Source organism: Hibiscus syriacus, unplaced genomic scaffold, assembly GCF_006381635.1.
Source record: "Hibiscus syriacus cultivar Baekdansim isolate YM2019G1 unplaced genomic scaffold, ASM638163v2 tig00110556_pilon, whole genome shotgun sequence".
Lineage (NCBI taxonomy): Eukaryota > Viridiplantae > Streptophyta > Magnoliopsida > Malvales > Malvaceae > Hibiscus > Hibiscus syriacus.
In genome coordinates, this window is record NW_024062779.1 from 4,290,060 (window position 1) to 4,314,237 (window position 24,178).

The 24,178-nt window shown below is 35.1% G+C and overlaps 2 protein-coding genes and 1 long non-coding RNA gene across 5 annotated transcripts; all 3 read right to left on the bottom strand.

The window, feature by feature from the left end:
• Positions 1 to 332: 332 nt before the first annotated feature.
• Positions 333 to 4,446, bottom strand: LOC120131563. 2 transcript variants are annotated; one of them, XR_005516928.1, is made up of 3 exons: positions 4,346 to 4,446; positions 3,496 to 3,558; positions 333 to 795 (listed from the first exon to the last, which is right to left on the bottom strand). It is a non-coding gene; the product is annotated as an uncharacterized LOC120131563 (long non-coding RNA). The 2 variants fall into 2 exon arrangements; XR_005516929.1 differs by lacking the exon at positions 333 to 795 and adding an exon at positions 1,259 to 1,746.
• A 1,111-nt stretch (positions 4,447 to 5,557) lies between these two features.
• Positions 5,558 to 8,033, bottom strand: LOC120131584 (vesicle-associated membrane protein 721-like). The gene is made up of 5 exons (XM_039148540.1): positions 7,747 to 8,033; positions 7,072 to 7,213; positions 6,854 to 6,974; positions 6,285 to 6,347; positions 5,558 to 5,963 (listed from the first exon to the last, which is right to left on the bottom strand). The coding sequence occupies exons 1-5, from the start codon at positions 7,934 to 7,936 to the stop codon at positions 5,814 to 5,816; spliced, it is 666 nt and encodes a 221-aa protein (XP_039004471.1). The 5' UTR covers positions 7,937 to 8,033; the 3' UTR covers positions 5,558 to 5,813.
• A 4,139-nt stretch (positions 8,034 to 12,172) lies between these two features.
• LOC120131678 (peptidyl-prolyl cis-trans isomerase FKBP17-1, chloroplastic-like) lies at positions 12,173 to 19,189 on the bottom strand. 2 transcript variants are annotated; one of them, XM_039148616.1, is made up of 5 exons: positions 18,875 to 19,189; positions 18,727 to 18,742; positions 12,652 to 12,758; positions 12,407 to 12,523; positions 12,173 to 12,326 (listed from the first exon to the last, which is right to left on the bottom strand). In XM_039148616.1, the coding sequence occupies exons 1-5, from the start codon at positions 19,172 to 19,174 to the stop codon at positions 12,207 to 12,209; spliced, it is 660 nt and encodes a 219-aa protein (XP_039004547.1). In that variant the 5' UTR covers positions 19,175 to 19,189; the 3' UTR covers positions 12,173 to 12,206. The 2 variants fall into 2 exon arrangements, with proteins under 2 accessions (XP_039004547.1, XP_039004548.1); XM_039148617.1 differs by lacking the exon at positions 18,727 to 18,742 and having other exon boundaries at positions 12,174 to 12,326; positions 12,652 to 12,751; positions 18,875 to 19,007.
• Positions 19,190 to 24,178: the final 4,989 nt, after the last annotated feature.

Consider the following 24,178-nt stretch of genomic DNA (forward strand, 5'->3'; position numbering starts at 1 on the left):
TTTTACGAAGATTAAATTACAAATTTATCCTTAAACTATTTTAGATTTACAAAAAAATCTATAATTAAAATTTTATATGAAGTTCAAGGGTTAAAATAAAATTTTACCCTTTCATTAAACATTTATTTCTTAAATTATATGAATTTAAATTTTATAAAGAAAATATATAAATATTTTTCAACTTGTTAAAAAAACAAATATATAATAATGATAATTTGGTCAAATATACATTCGAATAGTCTTTTATTTCTTTAACCAAACACAGTAATCTTATATTTCTGCTAAACCAACCAAACACAAAATACAACATTCCCAGTAATCCTATTCCCTGATAATCTTTTATTCTCACTGGTAATCTTTTATTCCCACTGGTAATCTTACATCACTTGAACCAAACACACCCTTAGTCTTCATACGCTCAACTTCTTGAGTGGATTCAGTATTTGAAAATGCTTCCGGAGGAATAAAATTTAGATCTGAATCTATGACTCTAAAAGCTGGGTCAAGAACTTTACTTAATCTGATGTAGTTATATAAAGCAAATGCAGCACAAATTATCCTATTTTGATCTTGAGACAAATATTTGGGCATTTTTGCTAAAGTCTTCCGACACGCCTTTAGAATGCCAAATGACCTTTCAATGCAACTTCGTAAGGAAGAATGAGCTCGATTAAAAATTTCTTGTGGCCTTCTTGGATTTGCACCACGACTCTGATTGGTTATACCTTGTCTTATGATATGGAGTCAAGTAGCCTTGTCTTTTAGGGTATCCTTTGTCTGCATAGTAATATTTGCCTAAGCATGATAAAAAAGGTCACAAAATTAAAAAAAAAAATTATTTTAAAAAAATAAAAGTGCACAATAATAGGAATCGATGATTAACTAAAATGAAGACATTTACATGGAGGAGGTTTTGGAAAATTTAGATTTGGATTCCCAATTGTATCTAGGAAAATATGAGAATCATGAGATGATCTTTCCCAACCACTTAGCACATATGTGAGAAACAAATCGAAATCGCACGCCGCTAATACATTAATGGTGGCTGTCCTAGTTCTTCCTCTATAACGTAATTGATATTCCTCACGAATAATAACATTTATATGAGTACCATCAATTGCTCCAATGCAATCCTAAAATAAATGAATCTATTATTATATGCATACCGATGAGATGTAAATTATTACCATAGAATAACATATATGAAATAACATCCATTAAAAATTACCTTAAAATGTGGCATATATTTGGTGTCATAAGCAATTTGTGAAAGAATATCCTTGAATTCAAGATCTCTTGGTTTTATGATGTCTATTAACAAACCACCATGGCATCTAAAACCTCTTTAAAAATTCTACTTACTGTTTCACCAGAATGTTGAAATCTCTCTTTGACATCCCGATTTGAGGCTCCTTTACTTAGAGTAAATACAAATATACCCATCTTCTCCAAAGTAGATATTCTATCTGAAGGAAGCAACCCATACTTGCATGCTAAATCCATGCATAGTTGGCGAAATGTGCATTGTATCATTTTAAACATGTTAAAACAACGTTTTCCCATGACTGTTCAACAATTCTTGCATCCGTTTTTCTCCTGTTTGAAAAGAATTCATGCATGGTTCCTTGTGTATGTACTTTACATAATAAAGAGATATATAACCAAATGCACAAGCTACCAAGTCCCAAAAGTTATTATTTCTTCGCCTCTTACGTATTCTATTGCGGATAACTTGTATATCCATGCCTACAAATATTTGAATATATAAACAATTATACTTGCATCAAATTGCATAAAAGTATCTCATCAATTCAATCGAACAAACATTATTTAGCATCAAACAAACATACATTTTATATTGGTAAGTATAAATAAAGATAAAAGTGAGATGAGAAGGGCACAAAATGCAGACGTTTTAAAAATTTGATAAGCCAGTACAAATACGTTCCACTACTATGATAAGGCAGTTGCACATTAGAAATAAGTTCCAGTACCAAAAGTTAGAAAAAATTTGCTAAATACTAACAGAAAATTGACTTCAAAATGTGTTTACAAGTGAATAGTAAAACTAACTTCAACTTGCATTAAGCTTTTATAGTGTTTTTTTTTCCCCTTTCAAACAAGTACTTAATTCAATTAAGTCTAGCATCATCATCTAGCAGACCACTAAGAATAGTCATGTTCTGAGGATCCTCGATCAATGTGCAAGCAAAAAAAAATTCTGGAGTACTAGGTATTAAACCAAGCAAATATACTAACTTCGCTAATGAATCAACAAGTGTAATAGAAGATTCAACGAGTGAGCGTGCTTCAACATTCAATAACTCCATATCTTTAATGCTAGTCTCAGTAATAACTTGAACCATAGCATCAAGTTTCTCTAGTAACAGTGTTGATCCTCCAATTCTCCTAGTCTATTCAACCTTAGAACTCTTATTACTTCCAAAAACATCATTCTCAGTGGCTCGTTTGGTTCATCTTCTTCGAACTTCTTGTTCATTAAAATTAGGAGAAGGGGAAAGAATTGAGGTAGAGTCATTCTAAACTTCTTGCTATTCCATATTCGCTTGAGTATGATTTATGACATTACTCATACTCCACACATCATCATAATCAGAAACAACACTACCAATGTTATAATTTGGGGGAGAAGGGGCATGTATTGTTTCTTTTTAATTCTCAGCAGGAGTAAATTTATGAATCCCTTGTGCAACTAAAACCCCAAACATTTGTTCCATCTTATACTCTAGTTCGGGTTCAATCCATTCATCTTGAAATGCTTTAAAATGTGCGTTTTCTTATAAAGAAAAATAAAAGAAAAATTAATTCTAAGAATTTAAACAAGTGCTTTTGTTTTCCTATAAAGCAAAATAATATGCTAACCTTAATTTTTTTCATCCACTACTCCTCAAGGCTTTCCAAAAACTCCATCTATTCTTTATCTAATCCTACTTGTTCTTAAGCTTAGTCTTATCATATACTAAGCCCATCTTTTTTTGAAATTGCAATTCCATAATCTTTCATGGCACTCTTTGTGAGATCGTAATACCACTTTTTCCTTTATTTCTTTCAGCATATTGAATACACAAATCACAATATATGCATACATTTTCTTTAGACCAACTAGCCCTACCTGCATCTTTCCCCCCGCTTTCACTTTCTTCATTGTTCTTTTTCTTCATTGGTGTCATCTAAGTAGTATATACCATAATTAAATTTAGTTATTTTACTTATATACGTCTTAAATTTTTTTAAGCAAAAACATTAACATTTCCGATAACCATTGTGCTCAGATAACATTCCATTCCAATCTATTATTACTTATAATAATACATATCAAACAACCCATAATGTAAAGTCGTTAACATGAGACAAGAAGATGTAATTTGGTGTACATATTAGAGACAAGTGACACTACAATGATGTGATACATATAGCATCAAAACAAGCATTTGAACAAATATGTAACAAATATTATAGAGATTTAAAGCTAACCTCAAATCTTAATTTGCAATCTCAAATAGGAGTGTTTCTCTTCTTTTATCATGCAAATATTTCCTATAAAAAATCACATCACCAAATAAAAAAATGAATAATGATAGGAGGCAGATATGGATGCCAAATAATCATAAATAACAGGATCATTTACAGTGCAAATAACCAAGAGTTGAATTTAACAAAAAAGTTAATCAAAGGGAGAAAATTATTTAACTGGAGGAAAAAAAATCCACTACATATATAAAAGAGTTACAATGCAATGGACTAATATTCCTCAAACACCTGAAAAAATGATCAATATCTGTCGTTCTAGAAATCAAAACTTAGTAAACTTGTACAAGCATATGTGCAAAAATTCCAGAAGAGCTAAACGAATCAGGGGATCATTATTTCTTGTGATATTTATTTATACGTTACATATCAATATATCTTATCTTTCATTTTTTTATGCCCTTTTGTAATTTCAGCAGCTTCTTAGAATGCTAACCTTTTCGATACCTAATCCCGTACGTATTATTTATGTGAAGCAGGTAATTGACTTTTAATTCCATGTAGATATTTTATTGTTTCTGTATATGTTTCCATTTAAAAAAAAAAAAAAAGAAGTTACATTTATAGAGACCAAAAGATTCAAATTATATGAAAAATTGATGAAATACCCACAAAGAAATGAAAAAATTGATGAAATACCCACAAAGAAATGAAGGAAAAAGAAACAATTCACATTTGTTTTCAGCAAATAGATTCTTTTTTGTAAATCATTTCAATAAATTGATTTTTTTTCAGGTAAAATTTTACAAGGAAAATCAAGTAAAACTCATTAAAAGCATAAAAGAAAAGAACTAACCTTAATGGGTGAAATTATCTTACAAAAAATCTCCATGGTTTGGTTGTTTGATGTTGTAGTTTGACGATGGAGAAGACTCTGATGAGAGAAGTGCATTAGGATGGAGGGTACTTTAGATTAGGTTTCATTGTAAAGATATGGAAATAATAAGGGGTTAAATATGTCATTTAATATATTATTTTGCAATCAACTTTCTCAAACCGTTGGATTTTTTAACGTTTTTATTCAATTCTTTTAAAAATGTGTTTACTAAATATTAAAAATGGAGGGTTTAACTACCAATAAACTATTTATCCTCAAATAAACTAAAAAGCTCTTCAAAAAGTCATTGTCAAACACCCCATAGTCTGTTTTTTATTCATACACAAAATAATTGAAGGCAATGGGACCTGATTCTGGGAGATGATGTTAACCCGAGTTTCGAAATTGTGTAGATTGTATGGACATATTTTCTGGTTTATATAAGATGGGGACCTGAATTAATTTTTGTGGGAGAAATTTGAGTGTAGATGGCTTTGGTTGGAGTGCACCAGAAATTGCAGTGACAATGACAAAATTGAAGAGAGAAGTATCTAAACTAATGAATGAGGTTGAGCAAGGACAGATGGTGAAACAAAACAGTGTATTAATGTTGTTTTGTCTGCTACATTGGTGGGTCAGGGTGACCCATGCTTACCAATGCATTTTCTCTTTGTTTGTGGTGTGCTTTTATCTGATTGTCTTGTTTTGCATAGGCTTTTCAGCATTCCAGTAGATGAATTTCACATTTTCTTTGTGGAATTTCAATGCTTATTGACTATGAGTTGATATATAATTACATATGATTTCAGCTAAAGAATTTATGTACAAGGTAAGAAAATCAATCAACAAGTTAATGAAATTGTCCACTGACCTGAATCCTATAGTTTTTACAATATCAGAACTTTAACTAAAAGCACTGAGAAGAGTTAATAATGGTGATCATTGTCGAGCCATATGATACGATGGGGCTGATTAAAAGTTGAACCCAGTATTCGAAAAAAAGGCCCAGCTTGAAGGACGAAGTTTGAGCCCAGCTCAGGTTCAGGAGGCCATGTCAGTATAGTTAACCAAAAAAGCTTGGACTGGAATGATGAATCAGGATTACCACATGTTTTGGTAGCTTTAAGCATCCAATCAATGATCTTAAAATCTCGACCTAAAAATATAACATTAAACAAGTTGCTGTATTGTACAAAATTTTGCCTACTGAATTTGAAGCTTGGTGGTTAATGCTATGATTGTTGGAAAATGCAAATTCATGTATTGCAATAAACATTTTCAGGGTTTGTTCACATTAAAAAATATCTTGCACCAAATATATGGTGATTGCTAATCTTATTCTTATACAACATTTGAAATCACATTATATATATATATTGATCTTTTACTCACAATATTATCACAATAGCTCAGGTGAAAACTCTAATAAGCCTAATCAAGACGGCACTCATTTTCCACAGTTGAATCCATGGCAAACAGAGAGGACAATGATGAGGATCAAGGCAAGCAGTATCCCTAGAACAATCAGCTTGATCTTCATGTTTTGTAGCCACATTTTTCTTTGGATTTTTGTTCCTGTATTCCGGAAGTCTTGAGCCTGCAAATTAACGTTTCAGGAAGTCGTAAACATCAAATTCTGTAGCTACAATTCTACATCTCTTGCATCACAACTGACATTTCATGCTACTAAAAGGAATCTCTTTTCTTTTATTTCCATGATTTCTCATGTTTTCTTAGGCAAAAGGATAAGTTGAGGATTCATTTCCTCTTGCAGATAATTCCCTTATGTTGCAGAATGCAGGGTGCTCCAAATCCTAATCTCAATTCTCACAGGCTATCAATAGAAAACTCACTTCCTTGAAACATGCTTAAATGTGTGCGGTCATGTAACTGATACATAAGGTAGAGAGGCATGAACCTGTTGATGTAGATTCTCTGTCTTATCCACTAGCAGCTCTATCTTTTCCCCTCTATCTAACACCTGTAGGAAGGAAATGTAGTAAATATTACCAAAACCATCTTTCTGGTAAGTTGGTCGATTACCGAAATTGTTTTCATAAATTAATATAGGAGAATTGCAATTTGCCAGAAGTATTGCAGGATGGCAACAGCAACCAAAAGCTTACCAGAAAACGTGAAATTTGAAAAACCAACTAGATAATTCCCACACTGACATAAGATACTTATTTGCATATGGCAAAACCAACAAAAACTGGAAGTACTTGAAATTTTGGATCCCACAAAAAAAATCATAAATCCCCTTAAGGTCTAAAGGAGTAAGTGCCATAAAAAATAAAGGATTATCATAGAACTAATTAACAAGATTTAAGCCATCTTTCACTATGTCTACAATCTACATGCTAAAAAATCAGCTTAAGAGCGCCGCACCAGCTCATATCATCTACTCTAGTGTTATTCCATCCACTTACAAATAGCTGATAGAACAATAGAAGCATAACAATTAAGCAGCAAACAAAGCACATCAACCTTCTCTATGTTCTCCATCATAACACCTTTGACTTCAGAAACTTGAGCTTTGACTTTAGCAAGCTTGCTTATTTCTTCAGGATGCTCAACACAGTACTGCATATGTTCTTTTAATTTTGGCCTGCAGTTAATAACATGTTATATATGCAACAATAATAAGAAAAGATGAAACCCCCTCCAAATTAATTATTTTTATAATTTAGTCAAGAGGAAGATACCCAAATTCCTTGTTCAGGCTGTTGGCAAGAGCTGTAGTAGCTTTTCCACTAGCGTATTTTGACACAAAATCATCCTTGACACGCTCCAGAAAAGCAATAGTTACTTGCCTTCCAGCAGACTCATCTGCAACAACACAATATGCTGCAATATTGGAAATGTCAGCAAATCGACCAACAACATAGGAAAAGGAGCTGTTGATAAGAATAAATATACAGCGAAAGAATCCCCCTCCCCTTTCCCATTTCACCATTAATGTCGAATCACGAATGTGGATTGCAGGGATGATAACAATAACAATGTATTCTCACAATATAACACACCCTCTCATTCTCAACAAGCTAAATATTGCACGATCCTAGCACTCCACACATAAGGCAAATAATGGTGAAAGTTCAACATCTCCATAATAAACCATCATTTACAAAGCAAACGATTTGAGTAGTTTCAAATGCTATAATGAACAATAACCAGAGATCTCCATAATAATGAGTAGTTTCCAATGATCCTATCCCCCCCCCTTCACGAAGCAAAATACTCATAAAGCTAAAAAAATACTCTAAAAGGATGGGAAACGGAGAAAAAAAGCACTAAAATTTTCATCTATGTCATTCTGCTGTTCCACTCATAACCCGAAATTTGAATTTCTTGAACAAGAACAAAAAAGACAACTTAACTGTAGCCATTGTCAACAAGGTAATTGAAGGTATGGCCATCACAGTTGTACGTGAACTTGTTGTCGGAAGAAGGAAGCTTTTGGAGGCACTGAAAAGCTATTGTGTTGAAATTTCCGCTGAACTCAGTGTACTCTGCTAAGATAACTTCCCCGCGTGATACAAATGCATAGATCAATGGTTTCTGCACCATTTTCTATAGGATTTTGAGCTCCCAAGAGAAAAATGCAAAGAGAGATCTGGGGTTTCAGAGGCTCTCTCTTGCTCCTATTGAATCACTCTTTTGTCGGCCTTTTCCCTTTTTCTCTCTCTTCTTATATGTAGCAATACATGACATTTTCATTAAAAATTATTAAAATAACTAAGCGACAACGAATTAAAATTAAAAGATTAAATTTAAAAAATGATTAAAATGAAAATTTAACTAAAGTTGAAAGACATTTTCAGTATTAAAAATTTTCACTTTACGATTTTCAAATACTTTAAATTGGTCTTTAAACTATAAAATGGCCTATATAATTTCTCAAATTACGACTTATATTTTAAATTAGTCTCTAAGCTTAAAAACGTTTTATATCAATCCTCAAATTATTATTATCATTTTAATTTCGTTAATGTAATGTTAATTATATTGATTTTTTAAAGTGTTGGAAATTTAACACGTAATCTTCTAAAACATAAATATATTTTCGAAAGTCCTAAAAATATTTTAGAAAGTCAGGAGTTTAATCCTCATGACCTTCAAAAACATACTATTTTTAATAGTAAAGTTAATAGTATGTTAATAAAAGAATCAGAATTAAATGATATTGATAATTTAAGGTTTAATATAAAATATTTTCAAGTTTAATGATTAATTTAAAATGAAATCATAGTTTGGAAACTAATATAAAATGTTTTAAAATTTAAAGACTAATTTATAATGAGAGTTATATTTTTGGATTCGTATGCAATTACCTCATACTTCAATTACTTTTGAAGTGAAACCTTTTATGATATTGTTATGGTGTCTTTTTCAAACTAAATTACTTATTAGTTTGAGTTGACTTGTATTTATAAATTAGGACAAGTTACAAATTGTACCACTAAACTTTACTCTATCTTTTATTTTACTCATAAATTTTAAAAGTTTTCAATTTTCTCACTGAACTTAACACATTGGGTACACATTGGGTGTTTTTGGTCACTGAACTTTACTCTCTCTCTTATTTTGGTCACTTTGCAGTTAAATACTTAACGATGTTAAAATCGACACCGTTTTAGAAAAACCAAATTTTCACCAAAACCACGTCGTTTTACATCTGTATGACAACCCATTTTAATGTAATTAACTATTTAACGGCTGAGTGACCACAAAAACACAATATATTAAGTTCAATGAGGAAATTGAAAATATTTAAAGTACATGAGAGAAATAGAAGAGAGAGTAAAGTTCAATTACAAAATTTGTAATTTACCCTATAAATTAAAACAGATTATACTTATAATTTCAAAATGCGCTAGGGTTAGGGTTTTGACGTTGTTTTTTTATATGAAGGTTTTTGACGTTGAAGGTTTTTGACTGGGAAATGATTGGTTTACATTCCTTGGGTACATATTGTGAATTGTCAATGTAGATCTAAAAATCCTGTCGGCATCAAAATAGAAGAATTATAAGTGAAGGATTATTACTTTGGTAGCAATGCCAATGAAATATAATTGCCAACAAAAGTGAGGTGTTATGTAAAATGATTTCAACATGTCACCAAATTATGATTAGGGTTTATTAGGGTTGAAGTTATTAGAATTCTCTCAACTTTAAAATATCTCACTATATTATAATTTCAAGCAAAAACAATGTTGATTCATAACTCGCTTCGAAATTAGATATAATTTTTTTTATTAAATGTATAGGTAGGGTGAGCGTTCGATTGAGTCGATTAATTTTTTTTGAGTTATTCGAGTTGACGAGTATTATTTTATAAATTGAAGTTTACTTGAAATTTTTTCGAGTGGAGTCGAGTTGAAATTTTGAGTCTTTATTTAAATTTAATTATAAATATTTATAATATTATTTGATTCCAATTTAAGTGAGTTTTTTTATAACTATTTACAATACATATATATTTCTTCATATATTTTTCATATGTGATATACATATATCATAAAGAGTCGAAAGACTATTATCAAACTTGAAAATCAATCCACTAACTATTAAAAATTTTGAGTTATTCAAGTTGTATTTTACAAATCGATTTGAATTTTAATTTTTTCGAGTCGAGTTTGTGAAATTACAACTCGAAATCAATTCGAATCAATTTTTTTAGTCGAGCAGAGTCGAAAAAACCTCTTTTTCGAATCGAGTTTTACTCACCCCTTTGTGTAATGTAGTTTATAAATTTTAGTTTTTTGTAATAATATGTATGAAATCTCAATTTTAATTCAATCACAAACCTAAAATTTGATTTTGATTTAGTTAGACAATTTTATACACATTTTAAAAATGATTATATCTATTTAATTTCATAATAAATATATATACTCATTTATTGCTTATTTATCTGTAACAAAATTAATTAAATAAGTAGTGGTTAATGATGAAGATTCTCTAGCTTTAATATACGATGATTGCAATTTGCAAATCAGTGCCACTATTGAAGAATGATAATTTGAATATAATCCGATAATAACAAGGTAATGAAATTGATAATTTCATAAAATTGATTGGTTGTGTGTGACACTATGTTGGGCAAAGGTCCTCATGATGCCCCCACACTGTGTGACATGATTCATGATTATGTATATTTGCCTGGAGAAGTTATGTATAAACGCTTAATTACCCATTGTATTTGTTGGTGTTTGAATTTGTGATTTCTAAAATCAATTATTCTTTTAATTATTGAGATAAATTGATTCGTACTCTCTTTATGGATAATAGAAGGAAAGGATTGGATAAATATTCATCAATTATAAAAATATTTAATTATTTACCACTAAAATTGAATATTTAATCAAATTAAATATTATTTTATTATCAATTCATGGATGAATGCAAACTAAATTTTTTGCATAATCTTATTTAGAACATGAACCTCAATAGGTTAATGTTCAGAGTCGGCTCTTAGAAGAGCATCCTGACCTACTACTTGGGGCTCTTAATTTTTATGTTTATAATTAGACTCCTTAATTTTTATATTTATAATTGAGGTTCTAATTTCTGTATTTTAATTGAACCTCCTAATTTTTATATTTATAGTTGTGGCCTTAAGTTTTTTAAATTTCATGAAATTCTTAATTTTTGAATTTTTTTCTTCATTTCTTATATTAATTCATTAGATTTAACCATATTTTTTCTCTTTTCCAAATCTCATTATTCAATTTATCAAATATTATTTAACTTTTAGTCTTTTTCAATCTTAATCTAATGATAAAATAATTCACTATATATATATATATATTTATTTAAAATCAAGCTTAGTATCATATGCACATATTTTTTTCTTTTTACTTATTCTCTCTTACTTGTATTTTAGGTGTTTTCTTAACAAAATAATAAAAATAATATACTTAGATAAAATTTAATTATTTTTCTATATTTTATATTAAATTAATTATTTAAAATAATAAGAAGATATACTTTTATTTTATAGAGTCTATTTTTGAGTTTTCAGTCGGGGCATAAAAAAATATTCGAGACATGACATATTGAGGGCTACCGTCCAATGCGTGCTTCGCTGTAATGAAGTTAGCCTTATCGGTTAGATGGTATGCATCCCAAAACACATACTGAGTAGTGTCTCGAGACACACAAGGTGGTTTACCACCATGCTTGGCGTACAGCCGAATCTGCATTCTCAACATGAGACATTAGAAGCCATTGTGAAGATATCATTTGCGCCTACTGCAATAAAGTAGAGTGCTCCTCTAAGCAGTTTTTCAGTCACTGCTTCTCCGGTTTTCAATATGATATCTCGCCTAGTTTTTGCCAAGTAATCGATCTGCTGCTCTTGCAAATACGATCACTCTACAAAAATAAAGCATCGATATTTTATTCATCATTTTCATACGAAATCTTCAGTCAGGCTTTAATGAATAGAAGTAAAATAAATTCTTACATTTGGCAATGTTGGTTTTGCCACTGTGTTATGACAGAAGTTCCCTACCTCGTACAGAGAATCTCTTAATACGAAAATGGCATAAACTTCTTTTGCAGAGCACATGTTTGGTAAGAAGTGGATTGCTAAACACATTATTGTACAAACTATTATAAACCTGTTCAAAATGCTGCCAATGATGCAACAGAAAAAACTGTTGCTTTAAGAGTCCCCCCCCCCCCCCCCCAAAAAAAAAGCATCTGTTAGTTGAAAGGTAATAAAAAGACTTTATAGTAACAGAATTTCATATTAATATTAAATAATATTTCCTACACGTTGCGCATTTAGTAAATAATCTGTGACAGTGCAATAAAATGGAAGTTGAGTTTTCTAATGCCTTATGCTGATCAACTCAATATCAAATATTAGGGTTCCCAAGGTCGAGCCTTCTCCATTGGAAAGACGGGTGGGATTGAAAATGGTGGTAAACAGCCTCTGTCTGTCAAAAAACTGGAGCAGAGCACAAGACAGGTAAATAATAGTAAATGAAGAATACAGCCAGGACAAGTATGTCAAAGAAGATAACGCACATCAGGGGGAATAGGCTCCTGTGAAGTATTCTGATATCCTTGGGACGGAGGAATGATAACTCGACGAGTTCCACCTACTTTCATTGATCTCACTGCCGATTCAATCCCTGAAATTACCTGCTTTTTTTGGGATTACATAAGTTTGGCTCATAAACACCAAAGTTGTATTAATATGGATTAACAAGTCAGTGATAAACAAATAAATGTTGGTGAAATTGGAAGCCTTACAAGTTGTGCAAACTTACTTTCCCGGAGCCAAGGGTGAAGATAAAGGGAATGGGTTCTCCGGTACTGTCTTTATGATCATAAGTGGAATCAAACCGCCACCCTTGCTTTGCTGCCAGCCTTCCATTGATAAGATAGTAGTTTAACTATCTATGAAAACAAGAAAGAAACTGAAAAATCTTGTAATCTTTTTATTATCAAGAAGCTGATCTCTCTTGAATTAGAGAGCAGTATTTATACAGTCAATAAGGAAAGCATATGCTGCTATAAAGAACGGTTAACAGCTCAACAAACTAACTGCTACAATCTAACAAACTATTCTAGAACAACATTATTCTAGAACTCACAACATATCCACAATCACAAGCACATGTTCACTAACATTCACCCTGCTTTATTAACTTCTTCAGCACTTCTTGACTTCAATATTCCCCCTGCCATTCCACTTTGTAAACCTGCAGGAAGCCCTCTTAGCTGTGTTACCAAGAGTTTTTGCCTATGCTTGAGAAACGAGGCAGAAGACAGTGGCTTTGTCAACACATCTGCCACCTGCTCATAGGCTGGAACCTCATTAACCTGTAAACGACCATCAGCAACCATTTCGCGTACAAAAAATAAGTCAAGCTCAACATGCTTGAACTTAGAATGCTGAACGGGATTGGCACAGACTGCAACAGTGCTGGAATTATCACACCACAAGGTAGCTTTACCATGTGGAACCACGCACAACTCCTGAAGCAATGACTCAATCCAAACAATCTCAGCAGCTGCAGAAGCAACACTCCTATATTCAGCTTCAGCCGTGGAACGAGAAACAACTTGTTGCTTGCGTGAGTTCCAGGAAATAAGATTCCCACCAAAGAAAATGCAGTAGCCAGTCGTGGAACGTCTATCATCAGGATCGGACCCCCAGTCTACATCTGCAAAACCAGTCAGAGACATGCGAGAAGATTCTGTGAATCGAAGACCATAGTCAGTCGTCCCTTGAAGATAACGTAAAATCCTCTTAACAGCCTGAAAATGGCTATTACGAGGTGACTGCATGAACTGGCAGACCTTGTTTACAGCAAACGCAATGTCTGGCCTAGTAACCACAATATACTGAAGAGCACCAACAATGCTCCTGTATTGAGCCATATCTTCAACAGGTTCCCCAGCATCAGCTGACAACTTACAATTAGAAACCATCGGAGTAGGGAGACTCTTTGCCTCATTAAAACCGTGCTTATGCAACAACTCATGAATGTATTTTTGTTGAGTCAGGACAACACCATCAGCATCATGACACACCTCTATACCAAGAAAGAAATTAAGAGAACCAAGGTCCTTCAACGCAAATACCAAGAAAGAAATTAAGAGAACCAAGGTCCTTCAACGCAAAACGAGTGTTCAGTTTTTCAATAACACACTGAACCTCACTGGCATCACTCCCTGTCAAGATAATATCATCTACATATACAAGCATGTAGACAACACTATTTTCTGACTTTCTAACAAACAAAGAAGAATCAGATTTAGATAAACCGAACCTTTCAGAGACCAGGTACTCTCGAAGGCTCTCAAACCAGGCCCGAGGAGCTTGCTTCAAGCCATAGATTGCTTTATGAAGCTTGCAAACTAAACTACCACCAGCTTGCACAAATCCAGGAGGTTGAGTCATGTAAACCTCTTCCATCAATGCCCCATTTAAAAATGCATTATTAATATCCACTTGACGCAGCAACCAACCTCTTGTCAAAGCAAGAGTAAGAATCACTCGGACCGTTACAGGTTTCACAACCGGACTAAACACCTCATGGTAATCAATTCCTGGTTGTTGGAGAAATCCCTTCGCAACAAGACGAGCCTTGTATCGAGACACCGAGCCATCAGCATTACGTTTCACCTTAAATATCCATTTGCAGTTGACGGGTACACGATCTTTAGGAAGAGAGACCAGAGACCACGTCTTATTTGCAATCAAGGCATCAAATTCCTCTTGTGCAGCTTTCTTCCAATGAGGAATCTTCATAGCCTCTCTAATTGATCGAGGTTCTTCATCAAGACATTCAACATGCAGAACACGAGGTTTCCGAATACCATCTTTGGCCCTGGTAACCATAGGATGTATATTTTGAACCAGAACAGGCTCATGTGCACTGTCACCCGTTGAAGAAGCCCCACGCACATTGTCACGGTCGGCCATTACTCCAAAAGACGTGACCCCATGCGCAACATCATGGTCGAGTGGTGCATTATCAAACAAAACGGTCCCATGGCTATCATCATCATGCGCAAAAGATATGTCCCCAATAATATTATTTCTTGGATTATGAGTACCTGTCCCAACAATATTATAATTGGGTGTGGCTCCATGCGTATTATCACAAGTAGCACGCACATGCACATTATCTAAACCTTGACCCTCGACATTAGGCATCTCGGCAAAAGGTGTGGTCCCAAGCGTTGAAAACAAAGGCGCAGCACATGGGCTATTTAAAAACTCATCCGTTGTTGAGTGCGTTGAAAAAGCATCACAAGGATTATTTTCACTTAGTGGAGGCCTTGCACGCATAACAGGGGCATTTGCAATTAAAAAATCATTTGGTGGAGCACCAGACGTGGAATCAATTGCACGAGAAACATTGTCACCTAATGGAGCACACGTTGACACTGTGGAGAAAGGAACATGCAGCGCAGCACGTGGACTGATTGTATGGAAAGGAGCAAATGTTGAATTCAATGGGCCATGCGTTGAATTCAAAGGAGGACCACGCATCGAAGTTAATGGAGAAGCACATGGACTGCTTTCACTTAGTGAAGTAGGCGTGACATGTGTTTGGTGGAGCCGTTGGAGCATGCGCATTGTCACGACTTAGCAGCGTGGTCCCATGCGCGTTTTCAAAAGCTATAGCCCCATGCGCACCTGACCCAACGAAAATGCCTTCATTCGCATTACCAAAATCACGTTCACCCAACACTTGGTTCTTGACCATTTCAAAAGGTGTGGCCCCATACACATTATGCCTTTGACTATTTGATGAGTCATGTGTTGATGGAGAAGCACATGGTGGCAGATGTGTTGATGGAGCAGGTACTAGTGGAACACACGTTGATGGAGCAGGCACTGGTGGAACGCACGTTGATGGGACTTGCAGTGTCTGTACAGGAGAGACAAGAGGAATAATACCCGTGGAGACACCATTATCTGGAGCAACACCTGAAACATTACAAACTTCATAAGGAAATACACTTTCATCAAAAACAACATGCCTCGAAATTATTACTCTGCCAGAGTCATCCAAACATTTATATCCCTTATGAGCAGTGCTATATCCCAGAAACACGCACTTCTTTGATCTGAAATCCAGCTTATGTCGATTAAACAAACGCAAGCAAGGATAGCAAGCACAGCCAAACACCCTGAGAAAAGAGTAATCTGGCAAGACATGATGCAGAGCTTCAAATGGAGACTTCCCATGTAAAACAGGTGTGGGCAATCTATTGATAAGATAAACGGCAGGAGCAAAAGCATAGCTCCAAAATTTCTGAGGTAAAGAAGCCTGAGCTAACATTGTCAATCCTGTTTCTACAATGTGTCTATGCTTCCTCTCAGCCTTACCATTCTGCTCCGAGGTGCCAGGGCACGAGAGACGATGCTGCACCTATTGGCAGAGAACCACTTTCGAAGTGGTTGATATTCCCCACCACCATCAGTTTGGAGAGCTTTAATTTTGTATCCAAACTGCACTTCAACCAATTTCGCAAAGTCAAGAAAGCACTGAGTCACCTCAGATTTACGTTTCAAGAGATACATCCAGGTATAACGACTACAAACATCAACAAAAGAAACATAATAAAGAAATCCCTCAGTGGAGCACACAGGAGCTGGTCCCCAGACATCAGAGACAACAAGTTGAAAAGGCTCATTATATTGAGTGAAAGATTTACAAAAGGGCAACTTATGAGACTTCCCTTGCATACAAGCAGAACACACATTCACTGCTTCAGTTTTATTGAAAACAAGACTACACGACTTCAAAACATGCTGAACAATATCAAGAGATGGATGGCCAAGACGCTGATGCCACAACTTCAAGGACACAGGTGATTTCGAGACATTATTCACCAAACAAGAAGACCTCTGATCCTCACAAGGCAGCAGCTGATACAGCCCGTCACCCGTGAGCCTCCCGCGAAGTAGAGTTGCTTGAGTCCGAGCATCCTTCACAAGACATTCAGAGGGATGAAACTCCATGAACACACCATTATCACGAGTGAACTGAGAAACAGATAGCAACTTTTTCTTTATGTTAGGCACATGCAACATATTCTGCAAAATCAAAGGTTTCTTACTAGAACTCAAAAAACCTTGGCCTACATGCATGATTGAAATTCCCTCACCATTACCCATGAGCAAGGAACTACCTCCAGTATAGGTGGTACCTGATTGAAAAACAGACAAATCATTCGTTACATGGTGAGTAGCTCCGGAATCCACAGACACTGAGGAGCTAGAGCCCGAGGGAGTTGGGACAGTAGCAATATAGGCTGCTGAACCAGGCGTCAAAGAGGAATGCGATGCACCATGAGAGAAGTGAGAAGCATCTGGAGGAAAACCAGGAGAAGTACCAGGAAAGGGATAGTGCACAGGAGCATACGGTGAAGGAAAATAAAATGATGTGGGAACAAAGGATGAAGGTGGAGGCATGGAGGTTACGGTGTGAGCATAAGTTTGTCCACCAGATTGCTGATGTTTAGCAGAATTCCCAGCACCAGTGGGCTTTGAGCCATTCTCTTGCATCGACTCAGACCCGGACACACCAGTGTAGTCTCTATCAAACCGATGATAACACTTCTGGACCACATGTCCAAACCGGCCACACAACTGGCATTGAGGACGATTATTATTACGCCCTCGACCTCGACCACGATATCCATTCGACTGTCCACGAGACGAATGATCCTGTGATGAACCAGTATTAACATCCTGAGTTCCACAAGAGTCAGTTTCAACAGCAGCACCTTCCCGAGATTGAAGAACAAGATTTACAGAAAAGTTTTCACTCAAGAACATCTTCTGTCGAGCCTCACAATCTAACAACATCTCAGTAAGAATATCAAGAGAAAAATTTTCTCGTGATGCAATTGCAATAATAGACTCAAATTCCATTGTAAGTCCAGCTAACACAACATTAACATGCTCTTGCTCAGTAACCACACTACCTGAAGCATTCAACAAATCACATATGGATTTGACTTTGGCAAGATACTCCCTAATCGTCAAACCAGTCTTTCGCTGGGAATGAAGATTATGTCGAAGAGAAGAAATCTTGGCACTGGAACGAGCACCAAACAGACGAGATATAGTATTCCAGATTGACATCGCAGTTGTAAGTCCAGTCAAGTGAGGCAGAACCTCTGTACTCACAGTAGTTAAAAACCAGGAAGCAAGCAGTTTATCTTGCTGGCGATGAGCTGCAAACACTGGATTCTCTTCAAGTTGTCCAGACGCATTAGTGATGAACTCATCTGGTGCAACATATCCGACTGAGATGAACCTCAGCAACCCATAGCCATCAATTATCAACGCCACTTGATGCTTCCAAAGAAGGTATGTGGTTTCAGTGAGTTTAACAGTATCATGCTTTGGTATGTGTTGAATGCCAAACATACGTTGAGATGTTCCCGGACTCAGGGAAGAAGCATTCGGAGACACATCCTCGGGATCAACCGTCAAATCAACCATGATGCCAAGAATCACACGAGACGTGAAAGCTTAATCTCGTGCAGCTACTGGAAAGGAGAAGACACAGCGGAAGAAACACACACCCAGGTATTGGCGAAAGATACCATGATAAGATAGCAGTTTAACTATCTATGAAAACAAGAAAGAAACTGAAAAATCTTGTAATCTTTTTATTATCAAGAAGCTGATCTCTCTTGAATTAGAAAGCAGTATTTATACAGTCAATAAGGAAAGCATATGCTGCTATAAAGAACGGTTAACAGCTCAACAAACTAACTGCTACAATCTAACAAACTATTCTAGAACAACATTATTCTAGAACTCACAACATATCCACAATCACAAGCACATGTTCACTAACATCCATAATAATGTATTGCAACCTTGAATCATTATTATTTTGTTTTAACATGCAATAAAACAACAACCATTAAAAAAGTACATCGATCTGATAGAAGAAAATTACTAGTAGTAGTTGCGTGAATTTAAGTAGTACTATAAGGGGAGAGAAGGACCTGGTCTCCATCGACCGGGGTTGGGCCGGTGCCAGCACGGAGGTCCATGGCCCTGACACCACCGGAGTTAGGTAGGTCTAGAAAGTCGGTGATAATGGCGGATTCTGAAGGAGCTGACAATATTAAAGTAGAAAAACTGGTTGTTGATATGGACACTAATAATTTTCTCCTTGTACTTTCCGCAGAAGAAGAAGATAAGGGCTGAGCAAAAGTTGCGGAGATGGTTCGTTGAGACGAGGGAGTTCTCCGGAGAAGGGAATGAAGAGATGGTGCTGATGCGCAGCAGTGGACCGACGGCATTATCTTTTGCACTTTCGTTGGACGCAAATAAAAGTCGATAAATACAACCCTCATTCAATATACTCGTTGTCTTAATTATCACCATAATTTCTAAAGTGGCATAAATTTAATGAAATGATAAAAACACAATGGTAACTTCAACACAATTTGAATTCCCCCACATAATATCACTGCGATTTATTTTTTGAAGTAAATTAATTATTATAGCGTCATCTAAAAAATGATGAAAGTACAATATATCTTTAAGATGACACATTGATCATAATGCATCTTTAGTTTTTTCCCCCTTTTAAATGACACATGAAAGTGAAAAAAAAATATCGTTCAGTAAGAGCTAGATCCATATCCATTTTCACATCTTGGATTTAGATCTGCGGGTTTAGAAAATCGAGACCCAGATCCAACGAATCCGGGTCCAACACGGGTCTAAAATGGGTATGTTAATATTCGACCTATTTTTTTAATGTAATAAAACTGTCATTGACTAATTTCACATCACATTTTCAATGCATGAAAGATTAATTTCAATAAAACTAGTAACAGAATAAAAAACGATAAATTAAAGTCTAAAAAAAACTCCACACAAATACACAAATGTCTTTTGAATACCACAAACATTAAAAAATGTAGCTCATGAAACATTATATTGTCACAAATCGAGTTTAATCAGAGGATCTAGATCCGATCTGAATCCGTCGTCGAGTTCAAAATTTTAAGATCCAAATCCTATCAAACGGATTTGGATCTATGAATTCGGATCGGATACAAGATCCATTGTCATCCCTAACTGTGATACATACGTCCTCTACAAAAAAAAAATTAAAGATGTATTGATTTTTCAACGTCTTCCAAATAACACTACAGTAATCGCTCTACTTCAGTACGAAATTCCCCCCCCCCCCCCCTCAACGTTATCGAACTAATTTTGAGGTTGTTTTATATTTCAAGGCAGCAAAACAAGTTTAATGTCTGTAGTTGAACAAACAAAGGAGGTGCATCAAAGAAATTAACATCCAACCCATCGTAACTACAAGTTCAACAGCATCATATGAACTGGCATCACATCAATTTTTACTATCAAAATTTTAATTTTATCTATTTTAGCATTAACATTTAATTTTAAGTGTCATTATGCTACTCCGCCGTAAAATACGATGACATAACAACTTTGCGTCGTGGTCTTGCTGATGTGGTTGCACCAAAACAACTTCGTTTTGACGCGATTGCTTTGATGTTTAAAAAAAACCTAAAATGATGTCTTGTTTGGTGATATTTGAACTCCAAACCTTGAAAACAAAGATTGGAGTTTTGCCACTCAAACAACTTATGATTCTTGTTATACTCTTACAAATATGATAGGCATATCACACATTTCAGATTATTTATAATTCATGTTTTGACTTTGCGTCAAAACAACGCCATTTTGGAGAGTCGATCACATTAGCAAAATAAGTAAACGTTAAGTCATTAACGAAGAAATGATATAATTGCACTTAAAAGTAAATGTTAGTGTTAAAACTAGTAAAATTAAAGTTTAGTGGTATAAATGAGTCAACACTTAAAGTTTGATGATACCTGATGTAATTTTTCCTTTTAAAAATATATATCCTTTGATAAATTCGTAAAAGAAATTTAAAAATAAACCACAGGGAAAAACACCTATACGTAAATTCAGACCCTCTTTAAAATTTAAGATATGCCCATGTCTGTTTGTGAAAAATTTATTAGGTGGATCTGGTTCCCAACGTCATCTTTGGTTTAAATCAATAACATTTTTTCATCTTATTTTTTAAGGTGAATCTTTACATCTTTTCTACATGTAAATAAAGAGTAAACAATTATTTAAAAGTTATTTTAAAATTAATGGATGTGATTTACTAAAATGATAAATAATATAAATAATATGGTGAACTGAGAATGTGAAACAATTTCTCCTGTTTGTGGCTATAGATTGCCAAACAGCGTTATGGAGACAAGGGATTATGGTAAATTACGCTGTTCACTTTCAAGTAGAGTACGTGGAGAAAACCAGCAGGCGAACTTATTTAGAGAATGATTACATAACATGGATCTCTTTTGAAAGCATCCTAAAACCTTTTTCTTTTTACAAACAGTTGTTGGGCTTATATTTGATAAATGGATGCAAGTGGATTGGACCTTAGTTTTTGAGTACCCTTCTCCCCATTCGTATTACGACGTTTCTTTTTGAACAAAACTCTCTCATCGTTTCTAGATATTTTTATTCATTTTAGTGTAGAGTTTGACAGTTTTTTCCAATTTCAATTTTTTATTTTTTAGATGACATGACATGATTTTAAAATATCATATAATATTTAAAAATTTTAAAATATTTTTAAAACGATAATATTATTATGATAATAATTTCATTATTAAATACTTTCTTCTCTTTCGGTAAATCTATGTATTAGGTGACTTTTATTTATTTATTTCTGATGTGAGATCGATATCAAAATTAAGAAATGTTATGTCACCAATCACCGCTTTAATTAATTAGTTCATAGAACTGGTGTGAGTGACCAAGGTACCAAACATCACCTAATGCCTTGTTCATTGAGACTTGATGCCAACACTAGGAATGGCAACGGGTCGGGTTCGGGGCGGGTTTTGCTCGTCCCGTCCCCGAACCCAAAATAAATCCCCATCCCCGATCCCGACCCGATCCCCGACGAGTTTTTTATCGGGGTACCCCGTCGGAGATTTTTTTTGCCCCGTCCCCGAACCCGAATCCGACCCGAAAAAATCCCCGAAAAAAATCCCCTAACCCGAACCCGATATCATTCAACCCGACCCGACCTGAACTTGACCGGGTTTCGGGTTTCCCCGTCGGGTTCGGGTCATACTGCCATCCCTAGCCAACACATCTAAAAGTACTGTTAGCTAAGCTACTTACTAACTGATAATTAACACTCTGTAACACTTTAAATCCGTACAACACACATTCGACCGGTTAGGAGGTTACACAAAACCACCAGAGTGGATGGTCAAACTTTTTCTCATTCTCTTTACTTTAAAACGACTATTTCAAAACCTTTTTTTTATATGAAAACATCCATATATACAAATATAACTTTACATTGGAGAACTCTCAAAATAAATAATTACAATTCAAAATATACAGACCAACACTTGACTGACTTTACCACTCAACTTTACACCAAGGTTTATAAATATACATGCCCTTTCAAAATCATGAGATGTACTCTGATATGTTCTGCTCTGGTCCAGACCTCTCTCTCTCTGAATTTCCTCGAAAACTCCACCTAATATGCATAAGGAAACAAATTCCAAACCCAGAGTTAATTAGCTCAGCGCCACACTAACAATTAGCTCATACTAAAAGTGCATCAGGGAAATACATCAAGATATGTCATCTCAACATTAGTAAGTATCCTCGTGATACTCGCTCTATACTCTAGGGTAGACATCATGGTGCGGTTGAGGGATCCCTGCATCTCGGAGCTTACACACCCCTTTAGTCTACCGAGTATGATGCTCGGAATCTCTGCATTGGTCAACACCCTCGACTAACCCACCCCTCACGGGTGTCGTACCTCATGCCCTAGTTAGTCAGTTTAAAGTGCCTCACGTACTACCTAAGGTTATCCAGACCACATCTATACTTTTGACATCTCTAGCCTTTCTAAAGGAACTCAGGTGTCCTGGCCGTTTCCTAAGTATTCAAACAGGGCTAGTCTTGTAACACCCATAATCCTTATACGTATCGAGATACGATCTAAAGATGTTACATCAACATTTCATATATTCCTTGATCATAAATGCTCAAAAATATGTTTCATTCCAAAAATGTAATGCCCTAAACCCGACTGGGCCTAAAGTGCCACACTGGGCTGCCGAGACAACCCATGATTTTCAAAACATGTTATTTTCCATTTCAAACATACTGAATGGTATCATAATAAAACATAAATAACTTATATAAAATCATTTTACAAAACCAGAGCTCCGTGACACATAATTTAAAATAAAATAATACAATTTGAAGTTTACAACTCAAATACATAGTAAGGTTCTATGAATACAAATGCCCACTAAAGCTATAGTACAATACTCTGTTAGAGATGCTGGAAGTCCCGCTGCTACGGTGCTCTACGAACAACCCAGGCTACTGAACTGCTAACGGAAAACATCTGAAGGTTGAGCTTGCAAAGCCCAAAGTATAATTGTTAATCTAGAGCAACATAAGAATGTCATAAACACAAGAATGATGAAGACATGGTACTAAGCAATGGGGATATTCATGACCTAGATCAAGTTCTACCTACGTAAGGCTTTACTGCTCTATCACTGAAGTAGGGGTCGCATGCTTCCCTTAACCCTCTGATAAGGGCCTCACTATGAGTACACCTCTAAAGGGTCTCTAAGCCTAACGACTGAATATGCTACACATTATCTAAATGTGACACTGATATTCCTATGCATTATCTGAATGCAAACCTGACATACTGTGCATTATTTGAGTGTAAAACTGACTATATCTGGTTTCACATAGCTTTCAAACACTAATTACTGAGGGAACCCCGATGTCACATAGCATTGGTGTAATTGCCACAAACATACTGAATGATCTCCTATTCCTCACATAGCCATCAAGTAGATCACTAAGGGGAACCTGGTGTCACATAACATCAGTACAATTCCCACACAAACTGAAGCATTGGCTCAGTTTCATATAGCTTTCAAGTCAAGCTTTAATATATATGACATATTTAACTGATGGGACTATACATGCATGACTGACACAAACATACATGAGGTAGGTCTGTTGGTGTGGTCGGAGGAATTTACATGCATGAAAAGCTTACCTAAGTGTATTTAACTAACATAACTAAACCGCACCTCGCGAGTGTTCTGGCCTCACACCCTAGTTAGCCCCTAAAGTGCCTCGCATACTGGTAATGCCCTACTAGGGCAACTAAGGTAACCCAAGTATACTTAAAATCATACTGAAAGTTTAGTTTTTGT